This window comes from Saccopteryx leptura, chromosome 1 (assembly GCF_036850995.1).
Source record: "Saccopteryx leptura isolate mSacLep1 chromosome 1, mSacLep1_pri_phased_curated, whole genome shotgun sequence".
Taxonomy (NCBI): domain Eukaryota; kingdom Metazoa; phylum Chordata; class Mammalia; order Chiroptera; family Emballonuridae; genus Saccopteryx; species Saccopteryx leptura.
Genome location: NC_089503.1, coordinates 343,353,568 through 343,374,795, shown reverse-complemented (window position 1 = coordinate 343,374,795; position 21,228 = coordinate 343,353,568). Strand labels below are relative to the sequence as shown.

Genomic DNA, 21,228 nt, shown 5'->3' with positions numbered 1-21,228 from the left:
TGTACTTTGTTAGCAAGCCATTATTACAACAAAATATTACACAGAAATTGTTTCTTACCACTGAAAAGGCTATGCTATAAAGAATCTTAAAGATTATATTCAAGTAGGTGCTATATATGGAATTACATTTTTTTTTAGCTTTTTGGTTTCATCTAACACACTGTCTTCAAACAACAAAAAAGCATATTTTTGAACTGCTGACAGCTTTCAACATAATACATTTCATTTACAGAACAGTTCACAATATTTATTTGACAAGTATTGCATTGAAAACAATTTTATGCACAATAAAGCAACCAAAAATAAGCAAACAGAAAGGGGTGGCAAAACATTATATTCACTTTTCTTTGCATTTCCTCCTGGGCTTGGCTTACAGATCTTCTTTCATCCTTGCATTTTTTTAAACCATTTTAAAATAATCCATTTAGTACCAAAGTGAGCAGATACTTGACCCCATTTCTAGAAGGGAAAAGTCCCTTTCGATGCAGGTAGGACTTCTTGAGGCAACCATATTTACTGCAAACAAAGTAAACTTTTTAAAAGGGCACTGTCACAGGATAAGTGTTCTCTGACATGCCAGACTGGACAGGTGAGAAGAACCTCCAGAAGATAAAACTTCTTCCTGTTTAAAGTAACAGCACACTGGGCCAGATAAACACAAAAGCAAGCAAATCACAGGCACCAATCAGGAGTTGAGAGATGTTCTTTTTTTCTGACCTATACACACTGATCTTTTTCAGCAGACATTCAATTTTTTAGGCCACACATCCACAAAGAGAGACACATATTCCACTGTTTGTTGAATTACATATACACAAGACTATATTACATACAAAAAGAGAAATAAATTATATAAATTTTAAAGTAAATGCTGAAGGTTGTCTTGAGCACAGCCTGTTGCATCTGAGTGCCAGGTGCTGGCGCTTCCAACTATGCTACCAACTCTGGAGTTAAGCCAGGGGAAAAAAACATAAAAATTTCAGAAAATAAATGAAAAGTATGTTTTCAAATAAGGCTCCTCCAAACAAAAATCTGTCATAAATTAACAGCAGGTTGTTGCTATGGGAGAGCCAGAGATCTCCAGATTCTTTTTAAAATAGTGGATGATTCATTTGTCAAGAGTTACGATGAGAAGGAAGAAGGCAGATTACCAGCTGTTCTGATATTCCCGAACGTTTCCTTAGTTTTCTTTTAGAAAACTTCAAAAACAGGTAAGCAGGTGGAGCTGTGGTTTCCGACTTTTAACTATCAGGCTTATGCTACAAATGGGATAATATTTCCTGGAAATTCACAATTACTTTTCCAAGTAGGACTTGAGAGAGGGAAACGGAGCCAACATGGGAAAAGGAAGAATACCCTAGGAAACAGTGAGTGGCAGTGCAGTAGCTGTTACAGCTTGGACAAAATTCACAGGGAAGCTGTTACAGCAAACCCATCAAGTTCTTGTTAAGGCTTCAAAGAAAGACATGCAAAAGGTAGTCTGGGTGGATTAATTTGGCACTGAGCATCTGAGTGATGAGCAGATCACAAATAAATAAATTACACTGCCAAGTAAGATGGTGCTATTCTTTTCCCTAATCCCTCTTTAACTGATCACAAAAACCTGGTTGGTTCTTCATGGAAATTATCATACTTGGCAATCATCCACTAGAGTTGACAAAGATTATGTGGCTGTTTCACAATACAAAGGGAAGGTTTTTATCTGTTAGTTTTGTTTTTAATAAATTCATTTTCAGAGACCAGTGTCCAAAGGAATTTAGGCAGGGACTGAAGGGATGGTGTTAGGATCAGTTGTCATTGAACTGAAATAGTAATGTAAGTTCATTTCACAAAGCTGTACCTGGTTTCTTGGGGAAGAGAAAATAAAGTTGGATTTGATTCAATGCAAAGTGATTGAATTTGAAGTACAGTACTAAATGTTTAAATGCAGTGTGACAACCAGATCAAAGATGTTTCATATTGGCATGAATTTATAAAATTTTATATATAATATATATCTCATATATAAATTTTAAGCAATTGTGCAAATATTCTTTAAAAAGGATCATTTCACATTTACTAAATTCTAGTGGTCCTGGAATGCAGTAGGCATTCATTAAAAAATTCATTTAAATATTAATAAGTAGTGTTCAGATCACCAGAAATTCTTTTTAGCAGTGAGGGATTTAAATAGACTATCATGAATCCATGATCCATTGGATTATACATCATGCAGGTATTACAAAAAATAAAAGGGTTCAAACTGTCAAAATGGCACTTCATTATTTAAAAAAAAAAAAAAAAAGAGTGCTCTGCCAAACAAATATTCTCCAATTTGTGGAATTCTATAACTCACAAAAAAAGAGAAAAAAAACAACCACTCAGTAAAATGCATAATCTCTGTTCTTCCTATCAAATATATTATTTGTTTTCCTCCTTCATTTGCTTTAACATTTTTAGATGTGGGTTTTAATTCATCACTGCAATATGCCCACGTCTCATATCATCCTACTGAAAAAAATAAAAACACACAGTATTTAAACATTTCCTATTTGCTACATTATTCTAGATCGTAGTCAATGTTTTGTGTGAATATATTCATATCACAAATATGTATATATCCACACATAATATACATACACATACACATGTATCTATGATAATATCACACTAACAATGTTAACTTTATACAAATATTTGCCAAGAAAAATATAGGGCATTTTCTCCACCATTCACAAGCTTATGTGTTATCTTCTTCTTTAGTCCCTGATAAAATAAAATACCGTAATCATTAAACCATAAAAATTTTCCACTTCAAATTTTCAAAAGGCAACAGGCACTTTGATGTATATGGTGTGTAACAAATATAGTAACTCTTTATATATTCTACTATATCTCTTCTCGTTGGGTATTTTTAGCTGTTAAATCTTTGGTCCTTGAGCATTCTTGCTTCGCTACAACTGTTTTTGCTTGCATTTTCACATTTTAAAAATGCAAGCTATGCACGCAGCTGGAAATAATGGATTGTGTCATCATAAGTTCTTCTGTTTGTTATGAAAACTGCACCAACCTACTACCATTCATTAGGTGTAAGCCATTTATGTTAGCCCAATAGGATAGTTCCACAGAAAGCACTTGCTGTAAGCTTCAGAAAATAATCCCAATGTTGGAGTTTCCCTACTTCCTGTCTTATTACTATCTGAACTCCTGCTTTGATAATCAAGTTGTAGTGAGACCTTTTTTTTTCTTCTGTATTCTCCCTTTGGTAAATTCCATCTTATAAGAAACTCCACTTTTTCTTTTTCCTATGGCAAAGCTATGGGAGCAACATACTGCAAACCCATATTGTCATCAAGCATTTTTTCCCTTATACTAGGAGAATCTGGTTGCTTTCAATGACAGGTCTTTTGTTTGTTTCAGGACAGAATCCAATTGGGTAGAAGGATCAGATGGTAGGTTGATGGTGAGTGGGGATCATTTCAAGATCATGCTCCCATACCTATGAAAGGATCCACAAGCTTTGCCAAACTTAAAACCAGGAGCAGATCATCATTGCACAAAATACATCCCTAATCGGGGTGGATCACTCAGCCTTTTTCTTCTTCTTTTTTTTCTATCTTGTCTGAAATGGTTTCCCCACAGGACATTTTTAAGTGATTCTTAATTGCAGGGTAGCCAAGTAGAGTATGTCTGTTGCTGGCATGTGAATACTGGCTGGACCTGCGCAATGTAGTAATTGCTAAAGTTGGCATCTGCTACATAGGGGGCCGGCTGGTAATAGCAAGTGACATTAGCCACGTTAGGGATGACATTTTGGTCAGCTAACACTCGGATAGCCAGCATTGTGATAAGGTTTAAAGTCTGCCTTCTTTCATGTCCCATCAGGCACACTGTACTTTCATTTACCACTTCATGAAGGGTCATTAGATAGTCATACTTGCGGTCTTCCAATCCCACGAAGTGGTTCTGCAAGTAGGACTCCAGTTTTCTCTGCTGCTCTCCAATGTCTGAGAAGTCGATAAAAAACCTGGAACACATATACCTTTGAAGGGTCTTGATCTCATCAGAGGCGGGCCTAAACCCCCTCACTAAGAGGTTGCAGTACTTAAGCAGGCCTCCCCCTCTGATTTCCTCTGGGTTCCTGGTGGCAATGATCTTGTTACAAAGGTGATCAAAAGCTTCGTGGAAGTCCCCATAGACACTCTCACCGATTATTGTGGGGTGAAATGTTTCAGTCATTGGGTTCTCTGAACATTCGTAAAAGAGAAGAAGAGAGTCTAACTTGATTTGAAAAGAATCTACACTAAATTCAAACTGCCTCCGGAGGGAATCCACAAATTTCAGTTCCACATTTTTGCCACTGTTGTTTGACAGGGATATAAGACTCCATCGGTCAGAGTCATTGCACACTTTAACCATTTTCTGCACATAAGCTTCCTACAATTCAAAAGATAAAACAAGAAGATAAGCATACCTAAAAAAAAATCATAAATAAATACATTCTCTTCACAGATTAAGATTCATTTTGCTCCTTCCCTTTTGTTTTGTCAAGTTTAAGCAAACCACTACCTACTGGCTTAAACAGTCTTCTGAAAACAGAAAAAAAAAATTTAACGAGTAGTTTTAACGTCTGGGAAAGAGACTAGAAGTAATAGTTTGAGGCTTTTGGCAGATGTAGCACAGTGCTAAGAGGTGCTGTTGTCATGTCTGACTTTTGAAATGTTATTTTTTTGAAAATGGTCTCATAGCTACAATATTCACACAATATTCGAAAGAAAGAAGGGCATTCAGAAAAAAGGTGGTGTGCCTCTCACTCCTGTCTCTAGTCACCCAGTTCTCCTCCCCCTGAGACAACAAATGTGATCAGTATCTTGTCTGTCTCTCAAGGAGTGCTCGCAGACTCAAAATGAACTATGTTAGAACATTCTGGGAGACTGATTCCTCAAACAATTTTAACTAAACGTATAAAACGCTCTTTGAACCAAAGTGGGGGGGGGGGCTTACTATATTCTTAACACATAAACCAATCCCGAGAAGCACCAGTATATCCTGAACACAGGAGTGAGCTAAATGCGGCTAGGAAATCTATTCACATTTTCCAATACAATAAGCTCACTGGCTTGGTTCTGCTTCAGCCTGCCAGTTTCCCAAAGACTAGATTAAAAAAAAAAAAAAGGACTCAAAAAGATGATTTACATCATTTCATTCTTCCACTTAGAGAATATACTCTGGACAAGATTCAAACAAGGAAAGCCAAGAGTTAAAAAATAAGAAGGAAGAATAGAGAGAGCAGAAGAGGAAGCAGGAGAATTGTGGCGCTGAAGCACTAAGTAAAGTAAAACAGTCAACATCGTCCACGCACCTTAGTTTAGTCATTAAAAAAAAAAAAAGTCAAAAGCAAAATAAGTGCGCCCAAACCTGTCCGGGCCACGGGTTCGTGGCATCTCTTCCTCTCCCCTGGCCCTCCGAACCCTGCCCGGGAGTGGGCGCAAGCCCGCGTCCAGTGACTTTACCTTGAGCGTGAGTGGTGTGATCTTCTCTTTGTTCACCCCTTCGGGTAAGAAGTCCAACAGGCAGTCCAGCACGACGTCCTTCACAGTCTGAAACTCCTCTTCCCCGCGCAGGTCCGCGCAGAAGATGAGGTCCAAGTCCTTGTAGCCCAGGCCGCTGTCCTGGTGCAGGACGTGGCTGGCGGCCGAGCCGTTGAGGCGCACGTCGCGGACGCCGATGCGCTTCTCGGCCAGGCGCCGCCGCACCACCTTGACGATCAGGCTGGGCTGCAGCTCGAGAGTGGGGAAGTTGCCGCGTCCGTGGATCGGGATGGTCTCGCTCAGGATGCCGTCCAGCCGCTGCACTTGCTCCCAGTTCAGCACGTTGCAGTGCGCCGTGGGGCTTTCGCAATAGTCCAAGCAGTGCTCGCCGAAACCGCTGCCGCCGCCAAAGTCGCTGCCCAGGGGGAGATAGGTGCCGCCGGCCAGCTCGTCCAGCTCGTCCTCGGCCATGGCAAAGTACCCTTCACCTTCCGCCATGAAGTGACCGCCGAGTGCCACTTGGCCCTGGTCAGTCCTAAAAGAAAAAAAGGGGAAAGGTGCTCGGTGAGGACGCGTGGCGGCAACAAGAAGTAGAGGAGAGAGCGCTCCCCCTCCCCAGGACCCCCCTTCCCGGTCCGTCACGGGCTCGCCTCGGGGATTCTTCAGTCTCCCTCCCCAGGCCCCCTCGGACCCCAGCCGCGCGCGCCACGTCCCGCAGAGCAGCCCCGCACCAAAAGTATCTCTGATGCATCTGGAAAGCGCAAGCGGGAGTCCCGTCTGTGTCACCTGGAGACGGCCGCCCCTTCTAGGAGCGCAGCGAGCAAGGAACCGCGAAGCCGCAACACTTCCAGGAGCTGCGAGTGCGCTCCCGGCAGCAGCGAGCGACTTCGTCCTTCCCAGACCCCAGCTGCCTGCGCCCTGCAGCCCCGCCCCTCGCCCCCGCCCCCGCTGCTCTGCTTCGCTGCCGCCTCAGCTGCGGTGGTCCCCGGAGGTGGCGGGTCCCGCTGATGCTGCCACCGCCGCCTCCGTGGCCGCCGCACACGCTCCCGTCTCTGGAGCTTTAGCAGTTGTGCGGGAAAAATGTCTTCAGTACTTTTTTTATACCGGGCCTCTCCGCGCTTCCGGGGCCCGGCGCGCCGCGCTGGCCACACCCTCCTCATCTGCATGGGGCGCCGCCCCCGGCCGCCCCGCGGACAGAGCGCAGCGGGCGCGGGCGCGGGCGGGCGAGCGGTCCCTGGAGCGCCAGGCCGGTGGTTTCGTGTGTGCGTATATTGATACTTATTTGACTATGTACAGTCCGCCCGACCCCTCTTTCTGTCCCACTAGGAGACACTAAAAATGACTAAAGAGTCCTAAGCAGCCCTCAAAAGAAAATCTCAACTAAAATCCCGCAACTACAGAAACTTCCCAAACATAGAATTCTCTCCGGATACAGCGCGTTGTTACAGCTTAATGATAGGGTTCCAGAGGTTCCTCACGACTTGTGCTGTACGGTTAGACCGTTTACTTCATTAATAAACCGGATCTGACTGAACGGATGAGTCTGCTTGTCCTTGCAAGTCAGTCTCGGGCGACTGAGGGGAAAGACTCTCTCACTGGGTTTCGATTCTCGAAACCTCGGGAAGCGCGGCGAGCTTCGCCGCAGCCGGAGGAGGCGCGGGGGCGGGGCCGCGAGCGTGCGTCCAGTCCGACTCCTGCGCACCAGCGGCCGGGGCGCCGGGAGCGCGGCGGGGGCGGTGCGCGTCACTGAGCGACGGCCGCGGGCGGCCCAACGGTCACAGGCTGAGGAGGAAGCGGCACTGAGGGCGGCTCGGGGAGCGCACGGTCGCTGTGGTGCGCAGAGGGGCCCCGCGCGACCTGGGCGCCCCGGGGTGCGTTCTCTGACAGCCTGAGGAGGGGCTGCGCGCTCCTCACACCGCGCTAAGGTTTGAATTTTTCACGTGAATGTCTGTGTGAAATGATCCAGTTTTCCACCGGACAGGAAAATACAAGTTTAAAGAGTAAAACTTTCTCCCCCCAGCTTCCGTCGCTTCAGTGCACAGAGTTTCATGGCCATCCCCACGCGCGCTCGCACCGCCCTTTTGGTAGATGTGATAGCTACCCCCTTTCCCGTGGCCGTCTATTCCAGCCGCGGCTGCCTCTTCCCCGACTGAGAGGAACCCGCTCCCCCGCCCCAGGCTACCGGACGCGGCGGAGAGGGCGAAGGGGAGCGCGGGGAAGGGGAAGCAGAAACCCTCCCGCGGCCCCCGGCACTCCAGCAGCCCGGCCCGGGAGGAAGAGCCGGACGTCCATTCTGAACCGGGAGAGTCCGGGCCTGCCCACCAGGGCTGCGCGCCTTGAGGGGCGGGGGACGGTCACTCGCAGACTTCCAGCTGTGTGACAACGCCGCCCCCTGCCGGTGCCCTGCACAGCTGTGTCCTAAAGCCGAGAAACAGGCTGGACCTTAGGCGGAAGCCATTATCCCTCCTCTCTTGTGGGTCCGGGAAAGGACATAAGACACGACCAACTACACAATTCTCACAGGCCATTGCCTCCCAAAAGCCCCACTGTCCAGCCATCCAGGCACGAATCAAGTCATCCATTTTATACAGGTATTCATAAAAATTACATCCATGTGTATATATGGTTTGACAACCTGTTACCGGCCAGGCACCAAGCTAAGTGTTTAGGATTAAGAATGATTACATTTTACACAGTCTAGTAGGCAGGACAGACAAGTTCATTGTTATGGTGCAACTGTACATGTTTTAACAAGAAAAGTGTGTTCTGAAACAGGAGTAGTGGGCTAACTAGAATTGGGAGAACTAGGAGAAAGGAATAATTTAGATTAACTTGGATGGTTGAGGAAGAAGGAGAAAGGGATTATCAACAAAGGGCGGAGTATGAAAATTAAAAATGCCTGAGGAAGGATGAGAGGATGGGATCAGAGAAGGGAAAGAGATTGGTAAAATTATATATACATAACACCCTGTTATAGAGAGCAGGAAAGCAACTCTTGGAGGGAAAGGGGAAGGGCGTTGGGGGAGGGGGGAAAGAGGGGTGTTGAGGGGAACACGGGGGTGGGGGATGTATTGGGTGGGGCACTTGAATCTATAAACACAATAAATTAATATAAATAAATAAAATGCCTGAGGAAGTATGTTTAAACCACCCTTGTAGAATGGTAAGTGGTAGTGTATTTGGTAAGGTTTGTGGAGGTTCCAAGAACTTAGATAACCTCTGGGCCATACTCTACTTAGATCTTCACACATAAAACCACATTTACCCTTCAAGAAGAAGGTATTGTGTGTCATAGGGATTTAGAAACAGGAACCTAGAGGTAAAGAGATTTGTGAGCTCTGCTGGTTGGCTCAGCCATAGAGCGTGGACCCACTGTGTGGCCAGGTCAGATTCCAGGTCCAGGGGCATAGGAGAGGTGATCATCTGCTTCTCCACCCTCCCCCTGTCCCTCCCCCTTTTCTTTCTCTCTCTCTCCCTCTTACCCTCCAGCAGCTATTGGAGAACATCTCCCAGTTGCTGAGGATGACAAGTGCTAAAAATGGCTTTGTTGTGCCAGCTGTGGAGATGAGCTTTGGCCTCAGAGGGGGTGGGGGTTGAATGGATCCCCATGAAGGACATGTGGGAGTTTATCTCTCCTACTCTCACTTAAAAATAAAAAAAGATTTGCCAAGTTTTCATGGCTATTGGTGGAGTCAGGCCTTAAACTTAACTCATTTGTCTGCTATTTAGCCATTATTTTCAGGAACGGGATGTCTGTAGCTTGCCAGTACCTTCTAATTGAAAGGAAAACAAGTAAAAATAGGAAAAAATTAAAAAAAAAAAAAAAAGAAAAGGCCTTTTAAAAATGTTATTTTCAAAGGCCACTATAAATTCTGCCCCTTCTAAAAAACAAGGTTAAAGAGTTAGATCATGCATTAAGTACGTTGCACTGAAAAAAATCAAGGGGTTAGCCCCACTGCCATTATTTTGTACTTTATTTTAACCCTTTCTCAAAAAAAAAAAGGTGAAAAAAAATAAAAAGGAGGAAAATGTTAGAGCTGGTGAGCACCTGTGCTTCATGTATGCCCAAGATTTTGTTCTGTGGGGTTAAAGGAATCTGCATTTTAGCAAGTTGCCCATGTGATTCTGACACAAGGGCCCATTCATACTTTGTACTACTGAAAACAGCCACTGCCACCTGATTCTCTAGGCTGGGACCATCTCCCAAGCAGAGGCCGCTCTTCTCTGCTCAGCAGCTCTTAAGGCCTCTACCAATAATGAAGGGCATGGCTGAAAGTGGAAGTCAAGTATGACGCCAGGCATGAAAGGCCTGCTATGCATCATACCCTTTCCTGGGGAAATAATGTGATCCAGCAGTGGGGAGCATGACCCCTTCTCCTAAGCTTCCAGGACTTGGTGGCTTATACTTCCTTAACCTTTTAACAAAGCATTCCCCACTCCTCAGCGGGTGCTTTCCTCACCACAACCTTCCAAATCGCCATAATCCACACACAGCTTACTACCTCTTGCACTAGGACATATGGGATATCTTACTTTTAGCAGTGCCGCATTGGTGCTTTGACTGGACTCATATGTGTCTGGTTCATAGTGGTCATTTTATACCTATTGTTGAATAAAAGCATCTGTTGTTTTTTTGTCCCTTTTCCCTGTATTCCAACTGAGAAAATATTTACATTTAGGGGAAAAATTGTTCATCTTGACGTGAAATTGCAAATTTGACAATTACAAGCATTTGTTTTCTAGCTAACCAAAATATTTCTAAAATGAGAAAGTTTATATTTTCAAAACACAGTCACAGCCTAGACATCTCAACACAGTTAGTCTTAGATTAAATTTAGGTGCAGAATTTAATTTTTTTTTCAGACTTCTGAATCTATTTGGTAAATGTTTACTTTTCCACATTTAAAAGGGGAAAAAATCTATGGCAATATGATATTCTGATTCTTTTTTATATTTTTTCTGAAGTGAGAAGGTGAGAGACAGAGTGACAGACTCTCACCTGTGCCCGACTGGGATCCACCCTGCATGCCCACCAGGGGTTGATGTTCTATCCATCTGGGGCCTTGCTCCACTGCAACCAGAGCCATTCTAGTGCCTGAGGCAGAGGTCGTGGAGTCATCCTCAGTGCCTAGGCCAACTTTGCTCCAGTGGAGCCTTGGCTGTGGGAGGGGAAGAGAGAGACAGAGAGAAAGTAGAGAGTGAAGGGTGGAGAAGCAAATGGGTGCTTCCCCTGTGTGCCCTGACTGGGAATTGAACCTGGGACTTCCACATGCCGGGCCGACACTCTACCTCTGAGCTAGCCAGCCAGGGCATATTCTGAATCTTTACTTGAAATTTTTAAAAGAAAACTTTATAGCCTGACCAGGCAATGGCGCAGTGGATAGAGCATCAGACTGGGATGCAGAGGACCCACGTTTGAAACTCCATGGTTGCCGGCTTGAAGGTGGGCTCACCAGCTTGAGAGTGGGGTCACTGGCTTGAGCTTGGGATCATAGACATGACCCCATGGTCACTGGTTGAGCCCAAAGGTTACTGGCTTGAGCAAGGGGTCACTCACTCAACTGTAACCACCCTCCCCCTCTGTCAAGGCACATATGAGAAAGCAATCAATGAACACCTAAGGTGCTGCAACAAAGAAAACAAATAATTAATGCTTCTTATCTCTCTCCCCTCCTGTCTGTCTGTCTCTCTGTTCCTCTCTCTGACTCTCTCTCTCTCTCTCTCTCTCTCTCTGTCTCTCTCAAAAACAAACAAACAATTAAAAAACATACATTTTTGAGGGAAAAAAACCCCACTTATAATTAGTTGGTCTTGATTTAAAAGTTGTAGTAACAGTCATTTGGACTTAGCACCATAAGAAGAAATTAAATTTTAGCCTTAATAATGGTTACCATTATTTAATTTCTTAAAATATGCCAGGCAGTGTGCTCAGCATTTTATATACATTATTTCTTTTAAACTACCTTCAAATATCAGAGACTTACATGTTATATTTCCATTTTCCAGATAAGATGAAGGAAAGTTAAGTAACAGATATGGAAGAGCCTTGTTCAGATTCACCCATGCAAGTGGTTGCTCCTAATCCTTTTTTGTTTTGTTCTGTTTGTTTGTTTGTTAGAGATTGAGAGAGAGAGAGAGAGAGGCAGGAGAGAAAGACAGGAACATGAAGCTGCTCCTGTAGGTGCCCTGACCAGGGAATCAAACTGGCAACCTCTGGTCCACTAACCGAGCTATCTGGCCATGGCTAAGGTTTTTTTTTTTTTTTTAATTTTTTTATTGAGACAGAGAGAGGAAGGGGGAGAGAGCGGGGAGGAGGAAGGGAAGCATTTACTGTTATTCCACTCAGTCATGCCTTCATAGGTTGCTTCCCAGGGGATCGAACCAGCAATTTTGTTTTGGGACGATGCTCTTAATTGAGTGAGCTAACTGGCCAGGGCTTCCTAGTTCCTTTCATTATTGAGACTGTCTTTTCCCTATCTTCTGCTTTTTCTTTTAGACTAAAAACTGAACTGTACTGCAGTCTTCTCCTTCTTTCTTTACACGTTCTGAACATTGAGCTTGGACATAACTGAGGACCAAAGTGTTTTATTCTGGAACTGTTGAGGGCCACAATGCACACTGCCCTCACTGGGCTCATGGGAGTTTCTTTCCCAGTCATATATGACCTGACTTTGTGATAGTAAAAAGCTAGCAAGCTAAGCAGCTTTACAGAGAGCTTGCAAGAAACACCACTAACACTGAAGCACAGTGTAGGATTTGGCCACTGGCCCAGGTTTACTTAGTGGAGGCACTGCGTTTTGCCATTTTGCTTTGTCTGATATGATTTCCACAAGCTCATACACAGAAGAAGAGAGAAGAGCTCAGAAAACTGCTGTTAGACCTACAACTTCTTTCTCCCACAACAGTCTAACCTTTCTCTGCCCATATTCTCATCTAATCTTTCCACACAAGCCCTCTCTGGTCTCTCCATTGATTTTCCACATTCCACTGGTTTGCTCTTTGATCCTTTCCACAAAAAGTGCTATGACCCTTCAGAAGCACCTTGCAGCCTAGGCTGAGCAGTGGCAATCTGAGGAATTTGAAGCCCCCCACCACCTTGCCATCACTGCCTTTATAGGACAACTTCCAGTGATCTCTGAGGCCACTGAGGGACAGAGAGGCATCCTTTCCAAAGAAGCGTGCACATGCAGATATCCACATTGAAGAGTAAACTGAAGATCTCTCTGCTGTCCAGTCAGTAGTAAGAAGCAACTAAGCAAAGTGCTGCCTGTGAAAATTAAAATTCACTTTTAAAATTAAATTGCAGTAGCCCTTCTTTATCCTTTGTTTCTCTTTCCGTGGGTTCAGTTACCTATGGTCCAAAAATATGAAATAGAAATTCCAGAAATAAATAATTCATAAGTTTTAAATTGCTCACTATTGTAAGTTTCGTGATGAGATCTCATGTGCTATCACTCCGTGGGACGTAAGGTGTCCCTTTGTCCAGCATCTTCACGTTACCATTGTTCCTGCCTGTTAGTGACCTAGTAACCTCTTGGTAATCCCAGTATCACAGTGCTTGTGTTCAGGTAATACTTATTTTACTTAGTAATAGCCCAAAGTGCAAGAAGAGTGATGCTGAAAATTCAGATATGCCAAAGGAAAGCTGTAAAGTGTGTGTATGTATTTATGTGTGTGCATTTATGTGTGTATGTATGTTTAGGGGGAAATACAGTATACAGGGGGTCTTTGGGTTATGACACAGTTCTGTTTCTACAATAATGACATAATCAGAATTTTGGTGTAAGTTAAAATACACCCTAGCCTAAGTCACATACCTATCCTAACACTGTTGTAAAATCAAAATTTAGAACATAAAAACACAACTAAGCTACAGGAAGAGGAAAAGGACATAAATATACTATACTATACACTGTACTGAAGTAACAAAAAAAATGACAAAAAATTAGTGTAAAAAAAAATTCTTACTTTATTCTTGTGATTGGTTTGCACACTGGAAGGGGCATTGCAGGGTGGGAGGAAGAAGCTGGAGAGGCAGGAGAACCCGCAGAAATTGTGGAGATACTGGGTCAGGTGAATCTGGATTGCCTAAGGAACATGCAGGAGATGCTGGAGATAATTCTACCTGTATGATAGGTGTTTCATGTCGAGAAGCAGCTGATATAAAAGATACAGGATTTGTTGCAGGCTACTCTACCATCTTAAAGAATTGTTCCAGGCTAGCCTGGAAGGTTGATGACTTCTTCTTTTCCAAAATCTGCCTATAGCATTGAAAAGCACCCATAACAGCTCTGTAGACCTTACTGAATCTGTCATCACTGGGGTCCTCAGCCTGAAGTTCTATCAACTCATCCTCTAACAGAAAAACTTTCTGCCAAACCCTTGGTAGTAAATCTTTTGAGTTCTAGGGTTTCTATCTCGTCCTCTTCAATCAGCTGTTTCTTCAGCTGAATGAGGTCCTCCGCAGACAGCAAACAGTAAGATTCAGTATTGTATATGGTTTCAAGCATCCACTGGAAGTCTTGGAACGTATCTCCCATGGGTTAGGGAGGTCTGTTATACCAGTGGTGAGATTCAGCCAGTCAGTACCAGTTTGGCAGACAGATACCTAATTTTTTGTTAAGTTTGGTGAACTGCTTGTCAAAATGGCACTTGTAATCAGGGTTCTCTCTAAGGTGGGCACCTGGGCAGCTGCCTAAAGTGGAAATAAAAAATTTATATTCCTTACTCTTTTTTTAACATTCATCTGTGCAATAGCGTATTCTAAGCACCCATAGTAATGTTCATTCTGTCCACAGGTGAAAATGTTTGACGGAACTACGCTTGTAATAGTTACTTTTCATTTCACAAAACTCATTGTACCTTTGATGAAATACTACATTTCAATTTCTTTGCATTTATTACTTCAGTAAACAAACATAATATAAAGAGAAAAAGTGCCAAACAACCAGGGGCGTGACAAGCTGTCATTTGTTTCAACTTTGTGTTATATCCAAAATTACCCCGAGATATTATGAGTATTATTTAATATTTTTTCATTAATATTTTAAAACTCTTATAATCTAGTTTTGTGTACCTCTTTAATTGTTCGTATTTAAGTATTAAATGCATAATATAATAAACTATTTTTTGATTTATTGTTTTTTTATACTTAAAACGATCATTAGGGCAGAGAACCGGTTGTTATATTATTTGAATCCCACCACTGACTATACCTGTTTTCACAGGGAAATGGTGCTTGTGATGGCTTTCCACGTGTTTCTTTAGGGAAATAAAAAATATTTATTCAGGATTTATCGAAAGCTAGAAACATCCGAAGTCATACAACTTCTAGGTCAGTTTGGAAATAGCAGTCCAACTTTTTATTATTTGTATGGTTATTACCAATGAAGAGATTAACTTCTAGAGTTTAAACTTTTCAATCTTTTTTTATTCTATATTACCTCATTTTATCTTCAAAATTATTCAGACTGATGTGCAGTCAAAATTTTAGAAATGAAGAAAGGCTAGGCAATCTTTCCCAAGTTAATATAACTAGTTATGGAAAAGTTAGTTTAACTCAGTTGCTCTCAGTCATGGGCTAGCACCCCTTTCTCTTGACCCCACTATTTAATCTTATATCTGTGTGAGTGGATTAAAATGATCAATAACAAATAGTTTAGTTTGAAAAGATCCTGTAGCTATATACAGGGTTGTTTGTGCAGACTACATTCTCACCTGTGAACATCTTATACAGCATTACTACTCTACCATTAAGCATCTTGTAAGTGTAATTTTCTAAAATGTTATTTTAAAGAATATTTATTTGAAGTTTATGACCACATAAAAATATTTCTATTAATTGTCTCAGACCTGTTAGCTTAGGAAATTCAATATGCAAGCTACACATAGGGTAGACAAACCTACATCATCACTCTTAAAATCAAACTTGATATAGATTGCCCTTTAATAGAGTTCTTCATCACTAAGACTAGTCAGTAATTTCTTGTGCTACTATCAGTGCTGATTATGCCAGATAGTCTTCCTGTTTTGACATCTTGGTGAAATGCTTGCCGTTTCAATGTTGCAAGTCTCATGGATCAGACTGTTTTGCTTATTCCAAACAAAAAAGACATTCAAAAGTTACATTAATTTGGCAAAATGTAAACTAGAATTACACATATATTTTCAAAAACTACCAAATATGAATAAGTAAGTCCTTTTCCTCAAAGTAATATTTGTATTATGAGTTTTTCCTTCTGCAAGTTTGTACTGGAAGAATGTTTAACTTCTCTGAAGAAAATATTGATGTTTATTTATGGTGCTTGTAAATCTTTGAGAAGGGTACAAGGGGGAATATAATAAATTATGCCTCTTTTCTGAAAGGAATTTGGCCAAAAATAGACATGTCCCTTGTGAAAAAAATGATCTTCTTCTATGGGTATATCCAGCTCATTCTGAGAGATATAAAACTATATAACCCATTTTGCTAGAACCATTTGATATGCCAAATTTAGAAATTACATATGAATTTGTAGCAGCTACAGAAGGTATGTTTTCTCATATGCATAAACTATTCATTGATTCAATAATAACATTTCTACCATTACTTTGTGTTGAAAGACTTTTCCTATTATCTTCCTTCCCTTACCTCAAAATTATATGCTTCCAAAGAAAGAAATAACACATTAAATAAATAACTAGTACAATTAATATTGTCTTGATATTTGAGAGAAATTACTATGGAATATAGTAAACAACCAAAAAAACACATAATCATACAAAGTCTAAGAAACTGAACACCATAAATAATACTTAAACAAAAATGTTTTCTTAAAGCTATTAAGATGATGAATGCTTTTAAAAGACAAGGGTTTTTGTTGTTGTTGTTGTTCTTTTAACTGTCCAAATGACTCTAGGAAGAGAAATCTAACCTAACCTTGAGAATCCTGGGCTCTTTAAGTACAGTATGATGGGAGTTGGGAAGTTAGTTGGGTACTCTGAGGTGGGGGACACTAACACACCTGAGTTTATTCTAGCACTATGGGATAAAAAAGATTCAAATTTAACTATCGAGTAAAAAGAAAGCCTTCGGGATGTTAATTAACTAGACATTAATAGTGATGATGTAGGGGAATAAAAGAGCTATTAAAGTTACTAATATTTGAAGTGCTTCTGACTCAAGAAGATTGGTTTCTAATAAGCTTCAACGCCAACAAAAGTACTGGGGTGTTTGGACTAACATATGATTAAGTAGCCACAGTTTAATAAGTAAGATATCTCTAAAGGGCAGTAGAAGAATTGCCTTTCAGGTTTAAAATTTGTAACTAGTCAATTAGCATAAAAGAAATGATATTCTTAATTTTTCTTAGCAGAAAGCCAGGTTAAAATATTAAAAGAAAAAAAAAGATGCCTGTGATTCTTGCCTCAAACCTCTCCGTAGTTTTTATTAAAATTCTAAAGATACTCTTTTTTTTTTCATTGACATTAATTTGGCAACTACATCCATTTCATCTCTGTAATGTAAGTTCTGTAGTTCAACATCCTCCCAATAACCAGGAATATATGGCTTTGTTATGTGTTATGAAAATAAGTGCTTGTTGCAAGTATTTGTATCATATGTAATGTAGCATCTTCTATTCTATTCCTGACATGTCTTGGAATGTAATTGATGTGCTTCTGTGGGTTACAGGGCTTGTTGAGGAAGTCAGTGCACTCAGACATGACACAGGCAGCTTGCATACTGCTAAGCACTAGAGACACCTGCAAGGTAAGTCCATTGTATGCTCAGAGTTGTGCATCTATATTTTTAATTCACTATTCAAAAAATAAAATTAATAATCTTAAAAATATAACATCAAGTATAGTCATTATATTTTACTTTATATTTTATTTTAACAGAATATTATATTTATGTAGTACATTGCAATGTATCCTATTTTATGTAATGCTAGACCAAGTGAAGAGATGACTTTAAAAAAAATCCTGACATGAAAGTAATTACCTTTTGAGTATTGGATAGGTCTTTATTATTAGTCACACTTTCTTTATAAATCACAGAGAATGAGTTATCCTTGACTAAATCTTAATCCATTTTACATATAAAGATAGTAAACATTTGGATTATAAGTTTGAAAAACAAGCTAATTAGATGGTTTTAGCTACATGATATTAAACAGCCTGATGTCTGGTTAAAGTTCTTGTTTTTAATAGAGCAAAATGGAAATTTCAGTTGTCTTCTAAATCTAATTAAAGACCAATTTGATCAAAACATTTATTCTGGAACTTGCATTATTGATTTTGAATGCCTCTATTGATCAAATTGACTAGAGGCTTTACAAATGAGGCCTTATGTTTGACTAAAATGTGTGGCCCTAGCTCAGCTCAGCTCAGACCCTAGTGTTCTGTACTACATTGGTGTCTGTGATTTGCAGAAGGGTTGTGGGCAGTGGGTGCAGCCTCAGTGGGAGGTGATACTACGTGCACACACATGTGCTTATATCTCCCTTAATTTTTTCCTAAATATTTGTTCTTTCACACATCCTTTTTCATTTTCTATTTATTAACATGGATAAGTGGCTATTAAGTCAATCTAGAGCGATCAGCTCCTTTTTTTTTTTTTTTTTTCCCCCGATCAGCTACTTTTAAGCTACCTTTTATAAATAAATCCTTTAGGTCTGATCACTATGGTTAACTAAAAATTACCTGGCAAATAATCTAGATTAAATAGCCTAAATATGTTCTGTGTATCTGTAGTAAAAATTGTCTATTTAGGATTATAACCTTTCTAGTGGAACATGGTCAACTTCAAAGTTTTAATAAATATACTCTATGCTATTATAATGAAAAACTTCTAATTTTATGATCATTTGCTGACTCATTTTTCTGAAGCCCCACTTAAAAATGATTGAGATTTTATTTCAGATTTAACTTTTCTTTGTCTTGTTTATTTTTCATTGCTTCTGGGAATTCCTCAGAAGCTTCCAACACTGTTCTTCTTTTTAATTAAGTGATATATGAGGAATAATCAATTTTAGATTCAAATTGTGTTATTATGCATGGGTAAAAATAAAAAATACATGCTCTGCTTTTATGAGGATGTTATGTTATTATTCAAAGTCTATAGTTACAAGCATTTTGACTAAAACTTTTGTTCTTATATTCTTAGAACATTTAAGTATTCCACTGTGTATCCCAAATCAAAAATCAATATATGTGGATAATAGCTAATTTAACAGGTGTGAGGTAGTATCTCATTGGAACCTATGTACTCTGATTGATCAATGTCACTCCATTAAAATTAATTTAAAAATTTTTTAAAATCAATGTATGTGTTTTAAAAATACTAATGTGATTGTGAGAACAAAGGGAAAGTGTATTTTAAATCTGTTCAGTTCTTCATAAATCTAAGATGTATGGTGGTCATCCATCCAGTGTATAGGATTATAATTCCTTCTTCAGTTTATTTCTCTCCTAACATGTCATAAAACCTGTTGTTAAGTTATAGCAGAAATGAACTACACAGAATTTAATTCAGCATTCACAAACCCATAGAGATAGCACTACACCCTTTCATTTAAAATCAAAAGGCCTTTGAGCACCTACTTGGAAGCACTGGCTATAAATATCAGTTTGTAAAATTGAAATATTAGTTATTTGGACAGGATGTGGTGTCTCCCCAAAGAACATTGTAGACTTCTCAAACACAGGGGTCCCCAGTCTTAACTCTCTTGATGTGATGTCTTATATATCTATACGGTTCTCTTCATCTTTGGCCTAAATTCAGCTGCTTTCATTTGGGGCTGATACCACTTTGTTTTCTTTAATCAGTTTGACTAATACATGCCTAAGATATATTTTACTATATTTAACTGCACTAGGAAATTGAACTTTGATTAAAATTAAGTAGAAAATATCAAATATGATATCATTATAGCATAAGCTAATCCAGCAGCTGTGTTATATTACATCAGGGGTCCCCAAACTTTTTACACAGGGGGCCAGTTCACTGTCCCTCAGACCATTGGAGGGCTGGACTATAAAAAAAACTATGAACAAATCCCTATGCACACTGCACATATCTTATTTTAAAGTAAAAAAACAAAATGGGAACAAATACAATATTTAAAATAAAGAACAAGTAAATTCAAATCAACAAACTGATCAGTATTTCAATGGGAACTATGGGCCTGCTTTTGGCTAAAGAGATGGTCAATGTCCGGTTCCATATTTGTCACTGCTATCTGTAACAAGTGATATGACGTGCTTCTGGAGTCCTGACGCGTGTGTCCCTCGTCACCGGAAGTAGTACTGTACGTGAGCGACGCCACATACAGTACTCCAGGAGCACAGGATGCATCCGCTCCTCTCACTGACCACCAATGAAAGAGGTGCCCCTTCCGGAAGTGCAGCAGGGGTGGGATAAATAGCTCAGGGGCCACATGCAGCCCACAGGCTGTAGTTTGGGGACCCCTGTATTACATTATCCAAATACATGAACCAGTCAGATCTCTGACTTGGCCCTCCCCTGATGGCAATGACCTGCTGTTTCTTGCCAGTTGAAGTCTGTTTTATTGTTATCATTCTCAATGTCCATGGATTATCCTTGTAATTCCATTAATGCTGTTGACCTCCCAGTGGTTTCTTATATTTCTTATCTATAGAGTTATATTATTCTGTCATAAGATATTCCAAAAGAAAAAAAAAAGGAAAGAAAACCATCAAAAATCATTTTAAATCAGAATTTAGGCAATAGCTCAAACCCTAGCCCCCAAAATAGCCAGTTCATTTTGTTTTTAATAAATTGTAATTAAGGGAACTTAGCCCTATGAAGAAATTGGTTTTATTCCTAATTTTGTAGGTGCTAGAGATCAGCTATCCATGTTCCTTCCACTTTATGGCAAGGCCACCTTAGTTAATGCCACGTCTTCCTTATTAGTTATTAAATACTTGGGAAAAGTCAATGGCTGACATGGAAACAGCTGAGTGCATTATTCTAAAGTCAAGTAATAATTGCATCATGAGTCTGAAGGTTGGTTATAGGAAACTTGGGGTTAGATTTTTATTTTTACTTTATTTCTTTAGTTTTTGACATGAACTCTTCCTATGAGAACTTACAACAATTAGCCCCTTTAAAAGCAGCCATGTTTCATTAGATGTGATCATAGTAACCACTCTTTAAGGTTGAACCTCAATGTGGGGGTGGTAGGAGAAATTAAATAATTAAAAATATTTATTGGGGAATTATAGTGCGCAGGAAAGATGGGGACCATAGCACCCATAGTGCATCTATACCCATGTCATAGCTTTGGGGAAATGGTCCCCTAATGCTGAGCTGAAAGAAATAAATACAAGATTGTAATAGAGGGCCAGGCTGGGAGAGCAGACTGGGCAATATTAAATAAGAAAATACATTAAACATAACTTAGAGCATACCAGGTGCTTTGTAAGCTAACTCTTCTACAGGAGCTGGGGCGGAACCGGATGCTTAGAGTAGAAGACAGCAATGGCAAGAGAAAGGGGCCACCAACCAGGTGGTGCTCCTCCTAGGCATCGGGCCTTCTAAGGGTTCAAACAATGCTCTTAATCTCAGGCTTCAGGGAATCCTCTCTCAGGGCATCTACCTTGAGACTCAGACAAATTTACCTGATTCCAAATTCCGCCTTAACTCTAAAGCAGGTATATTCTGCATCTCCTTCCTCCAGCTGCCTACTGATGAGGGCTGACACCATGTGCAAAC

At 40.5% G+C, this 21,228-nt stretch overlaps 1 protein-coding gene across 2 annotated transcripts; it reads right to left on the bottom strand.

Moving 5' to 3' along the window:
* Positions 1-3,572: 3,572 nt before the first annotated feature.
* TENT5A (terminal nucleotidyltransferase 5A) lies at positions 3,573-6,610 on the bottom strand. 2 transcript variants are annotated; one of them, XM_066358972.1, is made up of 3 exons: positions 6,297-6,610; positions 5,493-6,045; positions 3,573-4,416 (listed from the first exon to the last, which is right to left on the bottom strand). In XM_066358972.1, the coding sequence occupies exons 2-3, from the start codon at positions 6,006-6,008 to the stop codon at positions 3,640-3,642; spliced, it is 1,293 nt and encodes a 430-aa protein (XP_066215069.1). In that variant the 5' UTR covers positions 6,009-6,045; positions 6,297-6,610; the 3' UTR covers positions 3,573-3,639. The 2 variants fall into 2 exon arrangements, with proteins under 2 accessions (XP_066215069.1, XP_066215070.1); XM_066358973.1 differs by having other exon boundaries at positions 6,242-6,379.
* Positions 6,611-21,228: the final 14,618 nt, after the last annotated feature.